This window comes from Danio aesculapii, chromosome 9 (assembly GCF_903798145.1).
Source record: "Danio aesculapii chromosome 9, fDanAes4.1, whole genome shotgun sequence".
Classification (NCBI taxonomy): Eukaryota; Metazoa; Chordata; class Actinopteri; order Cypriniformes; family Danionidae; genus Danio; species Danio aesculapii.
In genome coordinates, this window is record NC_079443.1 from 22,342,186 (window position 1) to 22,364,814 (window position 22,629).

The 22,629-nt window shown below is 36.4% G+C and overlaps 1 protein-coding gene across 1 annotated transcript in view; it reads left to right on the forward strand.

Annotated features, from left to right (window-relative positions):
• Positions 1-4,259: 4,259 nt before the first annotated feature.
• Positions 4,260-22,629, forward strand: part of si:ch211-67e16.11 (uncharacterized) — a 45,707-nt gene continuing 27,337 nt past the window's right edge. The window contains exons 1-2 of the mRNA XM_056465711.1: positions 4,260-4,905; positions 16,369-16,590. Of these exons, the coding sequence (XP_056321686.1) occupies positions 4,440-4,905; positions 16,369-16,590 (688 nt within the window). The 5' untranslated portion in view covers positions 4,260-4,439. The remainder of the gene's footprint in view (positions 4,906-16,368; positions 16,591-22,629) is intronic.

Genomic DNA, 22,629 nt, shown 5'->3' on the forward strand with positions numbered 1-22,629 from the left:
TTGTTTTTTTAGGTTGTGTGTCAGGTATTAATCCATAAAATCATTGTAATCTGACATTCATTTTTATTTTTTTTTAATAATTTTGGTTTTTCTACTTGTTTTATGGCAACACGGTGGCTCAACAGTTAGCGCTGTCGCCTCACAGCAAGAAGGTTGCTGGTTCGAGTCCTGACTGGGCCAGTTGGCATTTCTGTGTGTTTACATGTTCTCCCCATGTTGGCGTGGGTTTCCTCTGGGTGCTCCAGTTTCCCCCATAGTCCAAAGACATGCAGTAGGTGAATTGGGTAAGCTAAATAGGCTGTAGTGTATGAGTGTGAATGCGAGAGTGTATAGGTGTTTCCCAGTGTTGGGATGTGGCTGGAAGGGCATCCGCTGCATAAAATATAAGCTGATTAAGTTGGCAGTTCATTCCTCTGTGGTGACCCCTGATAAATAAAGGGACTAAGTGGAAAGAAAATGAATGAATGAATACTTGTTTTGTTTGACCCTTTGGTCAAGCACCCATTTGTGACTAAAGTGTTTGTTTTGTTTGCATTTTATTATTGAAAATTGCAATAATTACATTGAAACCTTCATAATTGAGATAATTCACACAAAAAATTCAAATGGTCATCATTTACTCACACCACTTCATAGTTTCATTTTTTTCTTCTGCTGGACACAAACAGATATTTTGAAGAAAGCTGGAAACTACGATAGACTTTCATTGTTTTCCCCCTGGAAGTCCAGGTTTACAGGTTTTCAGCTTTCTTTTAAATTCAATTTTTGCACAAAATTTTGGAACCACTTCAGGTCTGTAGCCAGGGGGGTTCATGTGGTTCAAAAGACCCACCCCTCACTGACAAAGATCCAGAATTTGTCCCAAACAGCTCATCTGTCCTATTTTGACTACAATGCCATCATATTAAGTGAAAATAACCCATCAAAAAGGTTTTAAAACCAAGCGGAATCCTCTGTTGGCTGTCGTGACTTTAGCTGAACAATGCAAACTATTGTTTTTCATGAGTCCACCATCCAGCTGCTAGAAAACATACAATTTGGTGTAAGTGAAGTCGTCTTTCGCTACTGTACTGTTTTTAAATAGGGAAAACATTTTACAAGTAACTTATATTCTAAATCTTGGACCTTGTTCAAACAAAAAATGACCAATAAAAAGGTGTGAAGCACCAAAAGCGGACCACATTAAAAATAATCTGAATACCAATTTGGCTATTGTTATTATTATCAATGGATTTTCAAATGTCCTTTATTTACAAGAGAGGCTAGAAAAATTGTAAAGCTTTATATTATTATTATTATTTTCATTCCATTTGTCAAATACTAACCAAGAAAAGTTAAATGTGCTGGCAAATTTGTTATTTATAATTTGCCTTTATTAATGAAAATAGGCTAAATTTGTATTTTAAAAAGTTTAACATTTTTTCATATTTCTTTATTCTAAATCTTTAAATATTAAATATTTTTGGTGCATCAAAAAGCGTGGTTATGATGACCGTCCGACAAACTAATTCAGCTAAATTGTGCATAAAATGTATTTAAATATTGTAATTAAATAGATTTCCCAGTGATGGGTTGCAGCTGGAAGGGCATCCGCTGCGTGAAACATATGCTGACTCAGTTGGCGGTTCATTCCACTGTCGCGACCCCAGATTAATAAAGGGACTAAGCTGAAAATAAAATGAATGAATGAATGAATAATTAAATAGAAAATGAGGCGTTTAATTGCAGAAAGGTCCACTTTTGAGAAAAAAGAACCACACCTTTCACCAGGCTGGCTACAGGCCTGACTTGAGGGTGAGTTTAGTAAATGGGGTATATATGCACACAGACTTTGTTTTCAGTCAGCCAGTCCCAGGGCCTCCAGTGAATTGTCATCCCATACAAAATCGCCACATACAAAAATAGCAATCTTCACTGCCTGGCTGAGATACGATATAAAGTGAGTATCTGACCAAACAAGAAGCACTGCATTTAATTATATTTGTCCGCATCTTTAAAATATGGAAATTAATTTTAACCCAGTATTTTCAATAGAGTTTTTGTGCTTGCCTCCTGCTAATGGCGGTGTTCTGTCGATTTGTCCTACATTATCAGAGTGTCCTACCTCCTATTCAAAAAGTAGGTAGCACATTTTGATGAAAAAACATGCTACCCATCAGATTTTGCTATGTAAATTTTAATGTGGAGTAGTGTGATATGAAGCTGTAATATCGTCCTAACCTACCTAATCCCTAACCCCAACCCCAGAACCTTTCAAATACAGTGTTGGTAGCATAATCTGATGGGTAGGATAAAATGTCAGGACAGCGGCTCCCACGGTTAAACGGTCTTTTGTCTCTTTTTACGCTTTAACAACTAAATGCTCAAGTCTATTTAACTGATTATATTTGAACTTCATTACAGTGTTGATGCTTTAATAGGAACTTTATAAAATTGAAAATAGTCACACAAACCTTTCACCGGAAGTTCATCATTGGCTGAAAAACACTAGCTGTGCATCTAGCCCATTTCGTTTTTGGGTGAACTATCCCTCAGTGACTGTGTAGGGCAAACACAAAGACAGTTTTCTAACTAGGACTGGAAATTAAAAGAGTTTTGACCTTAAAAGTAGAATTGAATGCAGATTGGGTTTCCAATTAAATGTAATTAATGACACAATGGCCTGTAATTATGTCAAGAAACCCTCAGACATTCTGAGAAACTGAACAGTCACGCAAGACACGTCTTTCTGTGTTCAAGAAATCTCTCTCTGCGTGATTAGTCTGCTTTGGAATGAATGCGTGGAAATAATATCTAATACAATATGATGTAATTATGAAATGACTGATAACCTCTCCGTTTATGCAGCAATTTTGTTCGGACAATCTGACTGGTCGAACAGGTTGTAGTCAATTGAGTGTGACCTGAAACACAATAATTGAAAAAACAGCGCCACCCTCTGGTAAAACAATAACCCTGTTCTACAAAAAAATAAAATAAAAATAAAAAACCAAGTGTGAAAACGAAGATTGTGCGTCAGTGTTTATTCGCCTTGTAATTTGTTTATTTACCTATTTATTATTTTAAACATTTGCTACATCTTATTTACACATCTGTAACATCACCATGTAGGCTGAGTATGTATGTATGTATGTATGTATGTATGTATGTATGTATGTATGTATGTATGTATGTATGTATGTATGTATGTATGTATGTGTGTGTGTGTGTGTGCATGTATCTACAGATTATGTGTGTGTTTCTCAAATAATTCCACCATGGCATATGTTACATTAGTCTCACTGGGGCTAATAATAATAATAATAATAATAATAATAATAATAATAGCCTAATAAAGATTAGTAAAAAAAGATTAAAGTAAACTGTAATTCAAGTTTTTGTTATTTGCTACAAACGTCACCTTACTTCATCCATATTAAGTTCATTCATTAATTCATTCTCTTTCTTTTTGGCTTAGTCCCTTTTATTAATCAGGGGTCGCCACAGCGGAATTAACCGCCAACCTATCCAGCATATGTTTTACGGATACTCTTCCAGCCGCAACCAGCACTGGAAAACCCATATAGTTATATAGCCTATTGAAAAAGACATGGCTTTTAAAAATAATTGTAATATAATAAGCCCTTGTATTTAGTTTGTTTGTACCGCACCTCTGTCATAATTTCCTAAGCCAACATAAGGCAACTTAGCCTATAAGATGCACATTGAGCAAGTGATACCTAAAACTACGCTATAATAGCCTACTAAAATATCTAGTAATTTTCGTTTATTCATAAACGCATAACCTTGTTTCCTAAAGCATACATCTATTTCTGCATCTTACTTTATTTTAAGATCCAGTGCAACATAGCTTAATTATTTGACTGAGAATGTTATAGACTGCATCCACAGACAAATAGTTATGTGGCACTGTGGTCTCTTAAAATACACTTTTCTACTTTATATAAACTAGAAAACGACTAAATTTGTATAAGACAATATTTGTGTTTAGTCACTTGCATACAATAGCAAATTGATATAAAACAGAAGCAAAAAGCCGGAGGCTACTTATTCGATAGGCTAAGAATTTCAAACATACCAGACATGTGTTTTCATTTTATTTAATTTACTGGATAGCAATAACGAAAAGTGATAAAATAATTTCGATAATGGAAATTACACGACAGTCCATCCTCCCTATACCTCTCTCTCTTTCTTTCTCTCTTTCCCCTCCCTCCTTCCTCGGCTTTAACAGCATGTCAGAGCCTGTGGGATGGAGTTACAGCGCATTGCTTTCCCTCTAGATGCTGCTCTGAGCACCTTTAATGAAGACCGCCGCATCTGTCCAAACTCCACAAGAGCCCTGAGTGACCAACAGACACCCCAAGCGCAAAATAGCTCTGCTAAAAGTAAACTTCACCTCCAGGACACCCCCAAAAAGATCTCCACACAGCCAAACTATGAAGCTCCAGTGCGTTTCTCTCCTCATCTGCGCTGTGCTCATTGGCGAGTGCTGCGGGTCTCGCCTGGACCGCTGGGTCAGAACTGGACTTCAGTACTTGAAGCTCAACCTGTGCCGGAGGGTCTCTTTGCCGGAGAGCGAGTGCAAGAAGATGTCCCACTTGCACCTGAGCGGGGTGGTCGTGTACGTGTCCGAGTCCGGTTCTGGGAAGGTGCTGGCGATCCTGCCGGATTCCTACTCGAGCGGCGCGCTGCAGTCCAAGCACAGCGGGTTTTCGGGAGACCCGAGCGCGGATGAGGAGAGCCGGACCAACGAGGATCTGTACCCCGGAGCCAGCGCACATGACGCCGTGCTGCTGCTCGACCCCAGTCCCGGAGAGAGTTTCGGACACCCGGTGGTTTTGTTCTACGTGGACTTCAACGTGACCAAGAAGAAATGCGCTCACATGGACGGCATTTATCTGGGTGAGTGGACCTTCTCTGTCCGATTTTAACTATTGCTACAAACAAACAAAAAAACAAACAAACAAACAAACAAACAAACAAACCTCGTTGAGATTGCGGTAACACTTCAGGTCACAATTCACGGTTTTAACAAACCATTAACTAACACTACTAGCTTAATAAACTGCTAATTAGTTGTTTATTAATAGTTAGTAAGTTATAACTTGGTTTAAAATTTTAGGTAGGATTAGGGATGCAGAATAAAATCATATTATACAACTACTAATGAACAGTTAATATCTAAAAAAACAGGCAGGTAATAAGCTAGTAGTTAATAGCATGAATTGTGACCTAAACTAAATTGTTACCGAGATTGCTGTTTTCTCGTTCTAAAGGAGAGTTCAAAAGAATGACTTTAGTCAGTTGTAGCCACCAGGTTTATACTGTAAATCTATAATAAATTAATTTATGCTAAAATTCCCTACTGAGCAAGAGAAAAAAAGTTTAAAAGCAGCTGTAATGGAGTGTAGAAAAATGTTAGTTGAGAAAAAAAGATAATAATGACGTTAAAGTAAAGTATGACATTAAAGTTAAGTTAAATGTTAATAGTTAAATATTAAATAAAGTTTCATATTAAGTCAGGCGGTTCATTCCGCTGTGGCGACCCCACATTAATAAAGGGAATAAGCCAAAAAAAAAATGAATCAACGTATAAATATTAAGTCAGCTGTCAGTGAAAATAGGTTATCAATAAATCGCTGCGTATTTATATGTGTGACACTAAGCTGTGTATATACTATATTGTTTAATATATTATGCACTCTTAGCTGAAGGACTATGGACTGGCCATCTAACATGATTCACTGTATGTGAGGCATAATACAAAACAGACTCATGTTTCAATAAGCTCTGACCCATGCCTGATGTTTTGACATGAATTAAAGCCAGCCTCACTGTAAAATCCCACCAGCAAGTCTTTTTAAAAGCCCTCCAAACCAAAACAATCTTGACAGTTTCCCATTATATTGTAGTAGTTGTGTTTTGTCTTGGTATAAATTTGCACTGTAAAAGGTGTGTTATGCATAAAACCTTTTATCAAGACACCTTGCTAATTATGTCATTATAATGACTGACTACAGCCTACTAATTACAGTAATGATGTGTATTTACAGCAGCTAATAACAGCACAAAATAATTACCTATAAGTAGCAAATGAACCCGAACATGAATAGTGCATGCTATATCTATTTAGACAACATACACTCAAATGCAGTGTAAAACTCGGGATGGGCAGTGAGTAATAGTAAAAGGGAAGCTTAATTAGACAAAAGTGATTTCAGAAGCACGCAGACACACAAAACTTGTTTAAATGAATACAAATCTTCCTCAGAAATGTCAATAGTTCATATAAAAAGCAAGTTTAGATGTGAATTCAACACTTCAGAATGGACTAAGGTCATCTGGCCTGTGACATGAAGCTGTGTGAGTTAGTCTGCAGTACTTCGGGCCACAGACACCCTGCAGGGAAAGTGGAGGGCAGACGCACGACTGAGCCAGAGTCATGCATTCTCAATAAGAGTGCTCAATAATTCATTCCTGACTGTGAGAGTTCAGTTCTTATCACTGGGTTCAGTGCCCAGCTGTGCCCCCAGTTCACTATAAGTCAAGCCCCCCTCTCCACCTTAACTGAACTTGAACATTTTGCACTGCTGCAAGAGATGTGAGAAAAACGGTGATGATGAAAGTTTATTCGACTGCATTTCTTTAGGTGAAAAACTTTATCAGTGACTGCTTTGAAGCATCAGATTGTTCACAAGATCACACTTAAAGCTGATGTAATGTAAATAAATAAATAAATAAATAAAAATGCTGGATTGTTTCAATCTAAATTTGGAGATAAAATATGTACAAACTTATCCATTGAATAAAAAAATTTATTTGATAAATATCAAATTAAAATTTAATTTATTTATTTATTTATTTATTTTAAAAAATATATATTTTAGCCAAAATGAGATTTAAATTACCCAGCATTGTGTCGATCCAAATTTGGGTAAAATATCTGACAAATTAACAAAACCAAAATATTTTAATAAAACTTTTATGAGTTTGTTTTTATTTTAGCAATTTAATTTAAATATTTAAATTCAATATATTAATACATTTTCCCCCAATTTCTGTTTAACGGAGAGCAGATGTTTTCAACACATTTCTAAACATAATAGTTTTAATAACTCATTTCTAATAGCTGATTTATTTTATCTTTGCCATGATGACAGTAAATAATATTTGACTAGATATTCATCAAGACACTTCTATACAGCTTAAAGTGACATGTAATGGCTGAACTAGGTTAATTAGGTTAACTAGGCAGGTTAGGGTAATTAGGCAAGGTATTGTATAATGATGGTTTGTTCTGTAGACTATCGAAAAAAATCGTAGCTTAGAGTGGCTAAAAATAATAAAAAAATAAAAACTTATTTTATTCTAGCCGAAATAAAACAAATAAGACTTTTGCCGGAAGAAAAAATATTATCAGACATACTGTGAAAATTTCCTTGCTCTGTTAAACATCATTTGGGAAATATTTAAAAAAGGAAAAAATAAATAAATTTAAAGGGGGGCTAATAATTCTGACCTCAAATGTATGTATATATATATATTTTAGGGGGTTTTCACCTTTAATGTACAGGACAGTGGAGGTTACAGACAGGAAAGTATTGGGAACAGAGGGAGTGAAGGGTTGGCAAAGGACCTCAAGCCAGGAATCAAACTTGGGTCACCGTGAGCACCATGGTGCTATATGTCAGCACACTTAACCACTAGGCTATTGGCAAGGACATATATATTTTTAATTACCTGTAGAATTTTTAGAGTGTGTCTTTCAAAATGTAAATGAGAAATAAGTATTACATATTGTATGTTTAGCATATTATTACTCGATTCAAAAGTTTGGAGTCAGTTAAAATTAAATAAACTAAATATAAAATTAAATATAATAAAGTTTAAAATTGGGGCGTCACGGTGGTGTAGTGGGTAGTACGATCACCTCACAGCAAGAGGGTCGCTGGTTCAAGCCTCGGCTGGTTCAGTTAGCATTTCTGTGTGGAGTTTGCATGTTCTCCCCATGTTTGCGTGGGTTTCTTCCGGGTGCTCCAGTTTCCCCCACAGTTCAAAAAAAATTGCTATAGATGAATTGGTAAGCTAAAATTGTCTGTAGTGTATGAGTGTGAATGAGTGTGTATGGATGTTTCCCATCAATGGGTTGCAGCTGGAAGGGCATCCGCTGCGCAAAAAAAATATGCTGGACAAATTGGCGGTTCATTCCGCTGTGGCAACCCCAGATTAATATAGGGACTAAGCTGAAAAGAAAATGAATGAATGAATGAAAGTTTAAAATTATTTTAAAAGACAATGCTGCATTTATTTGATCAGAAATAAAACAAAATTTAGGATAAGCAATTTCTATGCTATAAAAATATATGTAAATTATGTTTCAATTGCATTGTGTTTTAAATTGCATTGTATAATATTAATATTATATTTACATATTAAATATAAATAGGAATATTTCCTCAAAAAAACTTTTAATGTTGATTTTTATTGACATTTTTAATAGTTTAAAGAGATTTTTTGTCTATTGGTGTTGCAAATTAAGGTACAAAAACCTGACAATAAACTGCCAGAACATTTTCAGCTATTTTGTGGACTTATTTCTACATATATTACTTCTTATTCAATATATTGTTCCCAAAATGTCAATAAAAGTCCCTTTGTTAAACAGCAGAGTGAAAATTTCAACATCAAAAGTCGACAGAGCAGAGATAAAAGGCCCATAATGCAATTCATTAAAATGGATCAAGACACTCATTGTGTGTTCACTCATTCACTCATTCATTTTCCTTCAGCTTAGTCCCTTTATTCATCAGGGGTCGCCACAGCGGAATGAACCGCTAACTTATCCAGCATACGTTTTACACAGCGGATGCCCTTCCAGCTGCAACCCAGCACTGGGAAACACCCATACACTCTCATTCACACATACACTACGGACAATTAAGCTTACCCTATTCACCTATATAGCATGTCTTTGGACTGTGGGGGAAAGTGGAGCATCCGGAGGAAACCCACACGAACATGGGGAGAACATGCAAACTCCACACAGATGTGCCAACTGGCCCAATCAAGACTTACAGAACCTGTTAATTAACATTTTTTTTTGCAGTGTATTTTAATACATATTCAAATAAATTAATGTCATGAGAGCTGAATTTTCAGCATCATCACACCAGTCTTCAGTATCACAACATCCTTTAGGAATCATTCTAATATGCTGATTCCATACTCAAGAAACATTTCCCATCATCACCAATTTTGAAACCCGTTGCACTGCTTAAATGTTCAGAGAATTCTCTTAGAAATCCGCCTCAGGTTTTAGATTCATCTGTGGTAATTATGTAAATATATTTAAATAAACTCTCATTCTTCAAGACTCCACACGCATGTCCAGCCTCCAGCCTTTCTCAAACCAAACTGTTTCGAGAAATATATTTAGCAACTGGAGACCAAATAAAGCCCAGAAAAGGAAATAATGAGCAGAGCCATTAGAAATGATAAACAAAATACTCCGGTTTACACAAGAGCTCAAGGCATGTGCGACTCGGTTCAAATCTGGAAGCGTTTTCAACTCTCACTGTGTCCAAACTTGACCATCTCATCAGAAGATGTGGTGAGAATCAGAGGCTGGAATGAAAGCTGCGTTTAGTTGTTGCCAAATTTAAAATCAGCCTCTCTGTGTTTTTTTGTAATGGGTCGCTGGATATGAATGACTACAAAGAGAGAGAGAGAGAGACACTCATTAGATCTAAACTGTAAAATATATATATATATACCCGTAAATTAAGAGTTTTTCATGTTTTGTGGTTCACATTTTAAAATGTATGTGTTATTATGAATTGTATTATTGGACCATGATATTTCCTCTAACATTTAAAAAAAAAAGTTGAAACATTTGAGGCGACGCAGTGGCGCAGTAGGTAGTGCTGTCGCCTCACAGCAAGAAGGTTGCTGGTACTAGCCTCGGCTGGGTCAGTTGGCATTACTGTGTGGAGTTTGCATGTTCTCCGTGCGTTCGTGTGGGTGTCCTCTGGTTGCTCCGGTTTCCCCACAGTATAAAGACATGCGGTACAGGTAAATTGTCCGTAGTGTATGAGTGTGAGTGAGTGTGTATGGATGATTCCCAGAGATGGGTTGCGGCTGGAAGGGCATCTGCTGCGTAAAGCATGTGCTGGATAAGTTGACGATTCATTCCGCTGTGGCGACCCCGGATTAATAAAGGAACTGAGCCGAAAAGAAAATGAATGAATGAATAAGACATTTGAAAAAAAAGGAGAGAATTTTATTTACATTTGTAATAGTTTGAAGTGATATATATTCCCTGTATTGGTGTTGTAAATTATGGTGTACTGAACTTTTTCCTTGTTTTTAATGGACTATATATTATGTCTTATACAATTTATCGCTATTAAACCACACTGAACTGAGCTAAACTGAACTGAACTTAAACACTACAAAATGAACTACACTGTTTCTATTTACTGTGACCTTTTATGTGAAGCTGCTTTGACACAATCTACATTGTATAAGCGCTATACAAATAAAGGTGAATTGAATTGAATTTAAACTACTAAACAACAATTTGTCACCTTAAACTACTAGTTGAATTTTCAAAAATTGTGCATTTACAAAGTGTGCCTCATACAGGTTGCATGTTAAAAAATAACTTCACCTGTCAATCGTACACACCTTCTCATATTTTGTGGTTCATGATTTTTCATTTATTTATGCTTTTGAATTTCATTATGGGACCTTGATCTTTCCTTCTACATTTTTTATGTTGAAACATTTGAAAAAAGAGACTTTTATTTATATTTGTAATAGTTTGAAGTGATTTATATTCCATGTATTGTTGTTGTAAATTACGATACTGTACTTTTTTCTTTATTTTATGCACTATATATTATGTCATTCAATATACTGCTGTAAACTACTATAATTTCAATAAAAGTCACTTTGTTTGACTGCCTCACACAGGTGAGTGGGCTTGACAAGCCACCTGTAGAAATTCTTCTATCTCTATCTAAAAAAACACTCCGTCTCATTAAGCTTCCTGCACACTGAATGCGAAATGTCCGCATATTAAAAAATAAATTCAACCTCACAATAGCTACGTTTCCATCCACCTATTTTTATGCACATTTTAGAGATGTGCATAAAAAAATGGGTTGATGGAAATGCCAAGACGCACACACTATTTGAAGATGCACATAAATCATGTATGTGCATAACTGAGTAGGATGAACTTTTTATACAATGAGAAAAGATGCATGTAAACTGCGATGGAAACACTTTAAAAACACATTAAAAAAGTGAAATGTGATTTTCTTATAAGAGATCATGTGATGATAAAAATGTGTGAATGGACAAACCAGCCGGCTGAGCACATGGTAAAACATCTAAAATGTAGTTTTAGTCATTCTAAAACATCTTAACCATTTCAGTGTTAGTGTTAATATATTATTAGTCAACTCCAGAATTGTCAAGAGTGTCTGTGCTCCGTGTCTCATGCCTCCAAATGCCACCACGCGTTCATTGCTTGTAGGCATTTGTCTTCTGAGGCGCAAGTAAGTTATTAAATAAAGAAAAGATTCACACAGCTTCTCCTACTCTCCTAAACCCTGTTTAAATTCAAGGATTGAGTGCATGACAATTTTTTAAAGTTTGAATACAAAAAAAGCATACTGAAATTTCAGACTTCACTGTGCACAGACCTTTACTGTAGCACTCAATTCTATTCAATTCAATTCAATTCACCTTTATTTGTATAGCGCTTATACAATGTAGATTGTGTCAAAGCAGCTTCACATAGAAGGTCACAGTAAATAGGAACAGTGTAGTTCAGTTTGTAGTGTTCAAGTTCAGTTCAGTTTAGCTCAGTTCAGTGTGGTTTAATAATCACTACTGAGAGTCCAAACACTGAAGAGCAAATCCAACGATGCGCAGCTCTACAGATCCTGAACCATGCAAGCCAGTGGCGACAGCGGAGAGGGAAAAAAAACTTCACTAAAGGCGGAAGTGAAGAAAAAAAACCAACACTCTCCAACATTCTCCAACACTCCCTTTGTATAATTAGCACTTGTTGTGTGTATTGCCTTTTCATGTTGAATTGCGGAATGCCTCCTCAATTTTGGGTCACTTTGGACAAAAGCATCTGCTAAATGACTAATTGTAATGTAAATGTAGAAAAGCCCCATAATGCAATTCATAACCGCTGAAAACAATGAAAAAACAAACAAACAGTGAATCACAACACACAGAACACGTTCAATAATGGATATTTTTTTTTACAGCGTACTAATGCTGTCTTCCACCCCACATTGCCAAATCATGGCCAGCCAAGGAAACCTTTAAACAATTTGAGTTGTTTAGTGAAATGGATTTATAATGGCTTGTGATTACACCTCCTTGCGCTGCTGTCTAATTCAGGCTTCCGCAGCGTGAAGCTGATAAAAATTGCCTGCCGTCTGAAGCTCTGCTGCAGTCCTGTCTAGCGTGCAGCATGTGCTTGAATGGATAGTCTGCAGTTATGGCGGATTACTGAAGGAATGCACGCTGTTCTGCCAGGTCCGATGCTATGCCTGTTTAAAAGTCATTATTAGTGCTTGTTGTGAAAGGCCGGTTTCTCTTTGTCACTCTCACAGGGTGGAAACTGGCATTGCAGGCACATCTTTCTCATTAAGGCCAGGTGGATGATATAAAACCTGGACAAATGATGCTGATGGCTCTCATTTATCCAAGTCACAGGACTTTTATGCAGATTTATGCTCCGTTGGATGCAGAAAGTACAATGCTATTAAACTAAACTTAACTAAACTAAACTAAACTAAACTAAACTACACTACACTACACTACACTACACTGTTAGGGAGTTATGCTTAAATACAGTGTGACCCCAAAACATAAGTGTTAATTTTTGGAAATTGAGATTTATACATAATCTAAAAGTCTCCATTGATGTATGGTTTGTTGTAGCCGAGATACATTTGAAAATCTGGAATCTGAGCCTAAAAAAATCCAAATATGAAAGAAGTCATCTTTGGAGTTGTTCATATGAAGTTCCCAGCAATGCATTACTAATCAGAAATAAAGTTTTGATATATTTATGATATACAAAATGAAACACGATCTTTACTAAATATTCTAATGATTTTTGGCATAAACGCAAAATTGACCCTTTTTGCTTATATTATTGTTGGGTATTCCTACAAATATACCAGTCTAACTTCAAAAGCTGCTTGTTTGTTTTGGTCACAAATGATTTTGACTACTGTTCACAAATGATTTGAATTCCTTTAAACATCTAGAACTGGAAAAAAACCTGCAAAAAGATGACACTTTCCATTTTTGTGCCACAATTATATTTGCAAAAGTGATTTTATATAAATGAAGTATCTACTTTAACCATCCTGTTGTGTTCACCTTACTTCCCTTAGTGTTCCCAGCCCAAACTGACTGGTCCGTTTTAACTGCTATAAAAAAAAAATATATATATATAATTTATGCAACATTATTTAGATGTGAACAATGTCTCAAAGTAGTGTTTAACATGCATTTATTGAGTTAGACATAAAAAAGACATGGTGTACAGTATGGAGATGTTTTTTGTCTGATGGATAAATGCAGTCTAGATACCCATTTATTTCCTATGGTCGTCACTTTAGACAGGGATCACCACAGTTGTAACAAGGTTTACTAAAATGCAATAAAAGAGGTGATCATCACTTTTATATGCTCAAGTGCATAATATGGAGGATATCATGAGGCAATAGGATGTAAAACACAATATTTATGAGTGTTTTACATTGTAAATCAGTCAGATTTGACCCGAACACAACAGAAAGGTTGAAGTTTTTACTTTTTTTTGAAGTTAAAAGTATCTACTTAAACCTTTGTTGAAATAAAATATCAAAATATAGATGAAGAAAATGCTATACTACGTTACTGAACATAATAGAACAAAATATTTTTTTATGTAAAAACAAATGTTAAAAATGTATGTATTTATTGCATGTATAAAATGAGATTATACACAATTGCATTATATTTTAGATGATTAAATGCTTCTTGCTGACACGTGTGTAAAAAAAGCCTTGCGGTTTGAAAGATAGTGACAAAGTATGATTTAAAACGACAATTATTTAGTGTTTTGCAGCTGCTTCCATATGGTTATTTTAATTGATCATCAAATGATTATTGCACCTAATATGCCTGACAGGATACTATGTAAACCCGTCACACTTAAAGGAATGGGTGACCCCAAAAATGGAAATTCTACAATTCAAACTTTCTCCACTTATTCTAAACCTGTTTGAGTTTCTTTCTTCTTTTGAACAAAAAAAAACCAAGAAATTTCTCTAATACAATAATCTTTGATTAGATTCTTGAAATTCTTGGATTTCTCCTTCATTCTTGAGTCGTAGTGAAACTGGAAAAAACATGTAGGGCGGGGCTTGATTTTTGTCTATTGGGCTTGATTGGATCACTGTGGTTTGCTATTGGTAAGTCTCATGAGAGTGACAGTTTGTCCTGCCCTCATACTTACAAACATCAATGTCATCGTGAGGAATTATTTTGACTAAAAATATGACGGTACATAAATTAAAAAAATATATAAATATGCATAGATAACAACAACAACACAGGCTCATTGTGGATACGTTCCCCTGTCTACATTTCTGTAGAGTGCGAATTATGTGGCCAGATGTGCGTCTGGCTGAATTTTGTCTTTAAAATGATGGATACTGGGCGGTATGATGCTGCTGATGGCTTCTGTTCCTTTTTGCGCTTCCAGCTCACCGCCTACCTCTGTATTTACGGCTTTTCGGCTGTTACCAATTTGCCCAGTGGCTCGCCGTGTACGTCGGTGGACTTGGGACGTGGAGCAGAGTTGACAGCAACAACAGGGGCTGTTTCTCAATAGCAAGTATGCAAAGTTTGCATACAAGGTAGGGTACTTCTTCAAATGTAACGGCAGTGTTCACTGTACATTAACAATAAAATGATTTAATTATAAAAAGCACGACCTTATAATTAATATTATATTGATATTATAAATCAATATTTTTGATTTAAGAAATTAAAAACCTAAATCACAATAAATGTGAATTAAAATGTGTTATTACACACAGATTAATCAACTACAATGGACATTATACAAGTATAAAGTACAAGACGTAAACAATAGGAAATAAAGATAACGTTAAGCTATTTGGTACGTTAAACAAAGACAAATGTCGTACAACACGGTAACATAATTTAAGACAAATATAAAACGTAACAAAATAACACTGCCAAAATAATACACCTAAGAACAAATACTCGATTTATAAGACCAAAAACTCTGTTAGATATGAACAACATGTATTAAATATTATGTTTTAACTACAATGGAGAGATGCAATCCAGTGGTACATCTGTGATGGACTGGCCAATTAAAGCTGCTCTCAGCGGGGGAGGTGATGACGAAGCTCCCGCTGGCAGGCTGGGGGTCAGAGTCCGCATAAGCTGGGGCACATCGCCAAAGATGCGCTATTCTTATAAATAAACTGCCAATTCGAGTTTAAAACAACTAAATTCTCACATCTTTAAAACTCTTAAAACTTTATTTTGTGACACAGTAAAGGAGTATTTTTAAAACCCGGCCGGTTTTCTCCTCCACCAATAGCTTTTGCTGGTTAGGCTGCAATAAATTCGCAAGTTCGCACAAGTCACCTCTGTATGTATCCTTGGGAAAGAGGGAGAGCAAGTACATGTCCGGGAATTTTATCTGTACTTGGCAAGATGTGAACTTTGAATTGAAACAGTACTTCGGCGACGGTTGATGATGTTTCATGATAACAAAAGAGCGCAAGTACAGAAAAAAACGCATATTGAGAAACAGCCAGGGTTCGAGTCTGGCAAAGAACGGTTCCAGAAACCAGGTAAAACAAAAGAAAAAAATTAAATAAACGAATAAACAACAGTCTGAAAATGTGGTGAAATCATGCAGCTGAGACAGCTTTTCTTTTTCGAGATTGCTTTTGAAAACACTATCGGTTGGGTTTAGGGAAGTGGGATGGGTGGGTTAGTCAGTAAGTCGACAGCAAACTGGCCTGGTTTATACTGGCCAGTGTATATTGTGCCCTCTGGTGGATTTCCACAAGAGAAATTTGAGATCATCAAAAAGCGTACACGTCAGCCTCTGGTGGATTCACAAAAAAAAAATGAGCAGACGTACCTCCGGTTACATATTTCGCTGTCCCCAGAAATGTAGGCAGGGGCACGTATCCACAATGAGTCTGGGTTGCAACAACAAACAGCAGTACTCCATTAAAAAGAGTTATTTTTAATTTCACAATCTAACCATTTCATGCCACGTCTCTACAGGAGAGGAGTGCCTGACGATGGCTGTGAAAACGCGCTGTCAGAACCAGCTGAAGCGGAGGAGGAGCCGCAGTGACCGCATGGCGAGCCGCTTGAGGGCCCGCAGGAGTCCAGTGGGCAGGACGGCCCGCATGGAGCACAGCAGTGGCCTCTGCGAGATTCACTTTCTCCCTCTAGTTGTTGGAGTGAAAGATACCAACCGAACCCAACGCCTACGCTGTGTAGGTGAGTCATCTGAGGTGGTTCAACCGGCTTAATTATCTCTGGAAGTCTAGGAAGAAGCAGTAACAATGAGCTGATTATGATGTATAATTATCCTACTTTGAGTAGGAATTAGAGCTTATTATAAAGTCTTGTGAAGTGCTTTGAAATAGGCATTTTTGTTTGATTTGTGGCGTAATTTTAACTGAAACAGGAAGACAGGGCGGGACATAAAACAACCTCTACCCTTTTAAAAAAATAGCTAATGGACCCTTTTTACAAACCTGTTTTGACGCGGTCTTCAGCATCTTAAATCCTTGAAAGTTTTTAATATTTAGATTTTTAAACAAACGTATGAACATTTATATGAATTTATGTGTGTAGTATATCATCTTTGCTTCAAATGACAAAAAACAAATAACCGCTTGTGAGAGGCGTTTCTGATATGGGGCAGGACAGTAAATTTGACATTATTCTCTCTTCTAGCTGCAGTCATCAGTCTCACACAATTTTTTTTCCTTTTTCGCAAAGTCTTTGTAATATCCTCGTGGAGTTTTTCTTTAATTATTTTAGCAAATAAGATTGTAAAAAAATATTTGATTTCCCAAATATGACGACTTCCACTACTGAGAAAGCCAGAAATGTGAAAAGGGTCTATAGTATAGGTGGGCATAGATGAATTTTTTTAAAATCTAGATTAATATCACTATGATCTTGGAATTAATCTAGATTAAAATGGCTCATTTGAATTCTGCTGAAGGCATTCAGAATATGTGGGCTACCCAAATAATGACTAAAAGTAAGTCTTTGTGAAAGGGCTTCTCAAGCCAGGTGGTGCATTAGACCAGTGGCTCATCTCCTGTTTCCAAAGTGCATCACACACTGCTTGAGAAACTGATCTACTATGATAATTGGTGATGGAAATAAATTATGTTCAGTAAGATGTATTTGTGTTCATTATTCAGTTAAACATGAATTTTGAACTGTAGGCCTACATCAGCTTGAAACAGCAATTTTTTTAATTACCTAAATCCGACTAAAGTCATAACTGAACTAAGCAGAAATGGAATTAAGACATGTGGAGTATGCATATATTAGTGGCATTATTGAAGTAAACAGCACAATCAAACTATTACCGTCATGTAGGACCACACACACACAGACATCGCAAAAGGCATAAGTTTTTTCTTTCCATTTGGCATGCGTTATTAAATTCCATAACACTCTCACCAGTCCTTACTCCTTATTTGCGCCTAATACTCCAGTTTGTCACGGGGGCATGAATGAAATGTTCATGAGTGAATGTGAAACTGTCAAACTGCAGTTAAAATTACAGGAAACTCTTACATGAAAGCACTTCACGTAAACACCTTAGTTATATTATTGTCTATCAAGGCAAATAAGTAGATTACTGATGTCCATGTAAACGTAGTCAGTAGTGTCTTCAAAGTAAGTGAAAGATCTAGAAGGGCATCCTGCTGATTTGATTCAGAAGGGCACTTTTTTGTCAGACAGCTCACCAGCTCACTTTCATTCACCGTCATTCATTTTAGAAAGCACCCGGTCCATTTTATTTGTATGTTTTACTCAAACACAGAAACTCTACAGGTGCCTGATCGTTAGATGTGGAGTTAACATTAATCAGATTCACTCTAGTGAACTGTATCCATGTTAGCACCTCACGTTTGATGTGGTAGTTTCACAGTAGGATAAACACAGGTTCGAAGACTCGTTCTCGTCACCTACAGTGCAATTCAGCCAGGTATACATCAGCGCTAAAATATCAAGGTGAAAGTCATCATAGCTTGCGTAGAATAGACCCAGCTCCCAACTCAACTTTGAGAATAGATTAACGAATATATTTCGAATAGATAAAAAAAAAAAAATTTTTTAAATCGCCGGAGTCTTAGAGTCTTGCGTTAACGCAGTATGTTAACACCGATAAGGGCCCACCACTAGTCTATAACTTTTCGTTTGATCACAGATCTGCCAGTGTGAGTGCTTGAGCACAAGCACATATAGAAATAACATATTGAAGGGGGCGGGACATGCCAGATACCAGAGAGCATTTGATTGGTCTGCAGATTTGATGAGAAACTGAAGTATGAGGTGACATCAGAAAATCATTGATGAGGCCATGAAGGCCCAAACTTTTTCTCATCAAGGGTCAAAAACCAAACTTGATTGAGGGACATGAGCCGAAGATAGAGATTACAGTTGCCATGGATAATTTCCTCATTTATTTTAAAACAAATAGAAAACATTACTTTAATCATATTAACTAATACATTATGTATATGTTTACATTTTATAATGAACCTATTATAATGAAAATAGAAGAATTCAATTCATAACACAATGGAGTTTGTCAAGCTGCACCTGCCTTTTTCTTGATTTGCTCACCGATGACTTCTGAAATGTGCTCTATCCATTGAGCAACAGTTAGCTCATAAAAATCTGATCATTTAATTAAAATATGTTTTTGTAGCTTAACAATAGATCAAACATACGAAAGGTTACTGTATGCTAAAATTAGAAATGACAATGTGTAATGTAATGTGTGTTCATATAGCCTATTTATTGTATATGGCTATACACCCAAAGCGCTTCACAATCATGAGTTGGGGGGGGGGGGGGGGGGGGGGGGGGTCCTCTCCACACCACCACAAGTGTGCAGCATCCACTTGGATGATGCGACGGCAGCCACAGGACAAGGCCGCCAGTGCGCTCACTACTACACTACCTATAGATGGAGCGGAGAGACTGTGATTGAGCCAATTCAGTGGATGTTGATGATTGGGAGGCCATGATGGTTAAGGGCAGAGAGAGAATTAAGCAAGGACACCAGGGTTACACTTCTACCCTTAACGAGAAGTGCCATTAGATTTTTAATGAACACAGAGTCAGGACTTCGGTTTATCGTCTCATCGGAAAGACGGTGTATTAAAGACATTAGCCCCAACATTCTGCCTCTCTTCTCAGAGGTGATGGAGGGCCGAATCAAAGGTTATCATGGGCCAACTTTGGCCTGTGGGCCCTAGTTTGGTCATCTCTGATTTAGGCGGAAGTGACGAACTTTCACAAATGTGGTCTTTCAAATAATATTTTCTTTTTATGAAGTCTCTCAAAGCTTTGAAAAATGTAAAGCTCTAATGTAAGTTATTATGAATCAGTATTTGGCGTCTTATGAATGTCTTCCATTTTGTTTCTTTGAATTTCAATTATCTTTGGAACTTTTGTTTTTGATGCCTGATTTTCTTGTAACTGTAAATGACTAATGCACAATAATACAAAAGGAAGTGACAAACTGCAAGCTTTGGATGTTTCTATCTTCTAAACGCCTATTGTCACTGTTTTAGAGCACACCAGCTTATAAATATACTTAAGACAAACATACTGATATTAATATCAATTTTTTTTTATTTTGCAGTCACAGGGACTTAAAATTAAAAGTCCTGCTCTATTTTTTTCTACCAAGATTAAAGCGATAATGTACCCCCCAAAAATTAAAATTCTGTCATTTACACATCTTCCACTTGTTCTAAAGCGATCTGAGTTTATTTCATTTGTTTAACACAAAAGACGTTTGGTAGAATGTTGAAAGCCAGTAGACTTTAACTTCTTTGACACTTTATTAGGCACACCTGTCCAACTGCTCATTAAAGCAAATTTCTAATCAGCCAATCACATGGCAGCAACTCAATGCATTTAGGCATGTAGACAAGGTCAAGACGATCTGCTGCAGTTTAAACCGAGCATCAGAATGGGGAAGAAAGGAGATTTACAGTATGTGACTTTGAATGTGGCAAGGTTGTTGATGCCAGACGGGCTGCTCTGAGTATTTCAGAAACTGCTGATCTACTGGGATTTTCATGCACAACCATCTCTAGGATTTACAGAGAATGGTCCTGTCTTTCTGTGGGCGCAAATGACTTGTTGATGCCAGAGGTCAGAGGAAAATGGCCAGACTGGTTTGAGCTGATAGAAAGGCAACAGTAACTAAAATAACCACTTGTTACATCCAAGGTATGCAGAAAAGAATCTTTTGTCGAACCTTGAGGCGGATTGGCTACAGCAGCAGAAGACCACCCTGGGTACCACTCCTGTCAGCTAAGAACAGGAAACTGAGGCTACAATTCATACAGGCTCACCAAAATTGAACAATAGAAGATTGGATAAATGTTGCCTGGTCTGATGAGTCTTGATTTCTGCTGCGACATTCAGATGGTAGGGTCAGAATTTGGCATCACAAACATGAAAGCATGGATCCATCCTACCTTGTATCAATGGTTCAGGCTGGTGGTGGTGGTGTAATGGTGTGTGGGATATTTTCCTGGCACACTTTGGGCACATTAGTACCAATTGAGCATCGTGTCAACGCCACAGCCTGCCTGAGTATTGTTGCTGACCATGTCTATCCCTTTATGACCACAGTGTACCCATCTTCTGGTGGCTACTTGAGGCAGGACAATGCACCATGTCATAAAGTGTGAATCATCTCATACTGGTTTCTTGAACATGTCAATGAGTTCACTGTACTCAAATGGCCTTCACAGTCACCAGATCTTAATCCAATAGAGCACCATTGGGATGTGGTGGAATGTGAGATTCACATCATGGATGTGCAGCTGACAAATCTGCAGCAACTGCGTGATGCTATCATGTCAATATGGCGCAAAATCTCTGAGGAATGTTTCCAGTATCTTGTTGAATCTATGCCACAAAGCATTAAGACAATTCAAGGCAAAAAGGGGTCCAACCCGGTACTAGTAATGTGTACCTAATAAAGTGGCCAGTGAGTGTAGCTTCCTACTATGGAAGTCAGTGGTTACCAGTTACCAAAAATCTAAATTTATTTTAGTGAGGAAAAAAAAAAATAATAATAATTCTTTGCCAATATCGGCAAACGTCCTAAATATATTGTAAAATACATGATGCTTATTTGTAATGTATGACAATTGCTGTGCACAGCTATTGCAGGAAAACCGTTTTAAATTTAGCAGGTGATCATGTCATGCAATGAATACTCTGTTCTAACTGGTGTGATTGTACCCTTTAGTCCTCTGCTCGAAAACCCACCCACCAAAAGACAAATCTGTCAAGCAGATGCCATCAATCCCAGCTGATTTACATGCAGAGAGCAGTTTTATTAGATTTTATTATATATATATATATATATGTATGTATATATATATGTATGTATATATATATGTATGTATATATATATATATGTATGTATATATATATATATATGTATGTATGTATATATATATATATATATGTATGTATATATATATATATATATGTATGTATATATATATATATATATATATATATATATATATATATATATATATATATATATATATATATATATATGTATGTATGTATGTATATATATATATATATGTATGTATGTATGTATATATATATATATATATATATATATATATATATATATATATATATATATATATATATATATATATATATACACATACATACACACACACACACACACACACACACACACACACACACACACACACACACACACACACACACACACACACACACACACACACAGTACTTTTATGTGTGCTTAAGCCTTACTGGAATGATCACGCACTCGTAAGGTGTTCAATAGTGAATACAGGTGTAAAATGTTTTGGTCTATTTTTGACCACTTCCAAAGATAGTTGAACACATTGGCTTGGACTGCTTGCACATTGTAAATTCTCATGTGGTTCAAAAAGACCACCAAAGCTTCACCAACTAACATATTCCTTAAGAATTCCTGTGTTGTTGAAGCCAATACTCTGACAGAAAACATAGAAGGCACAATATTCTCATTGCGGTCTTGATTTAAACCCAAGATAACTCTGATTCAGTGCAATTTTACAGCTATCAGAGCTGAAATGAATGTGGCTGCCCTGTTATGGATCTTCTGTGGTTTAATTTCTAGGTCATATTTGAACTGCACGAGACTCTTTTGTAGTCTTAGCTGGAAAGATCAGAAAACCTTTGGAAATCAGGAAATGGGTCTACAGTCGACAAAAGAGA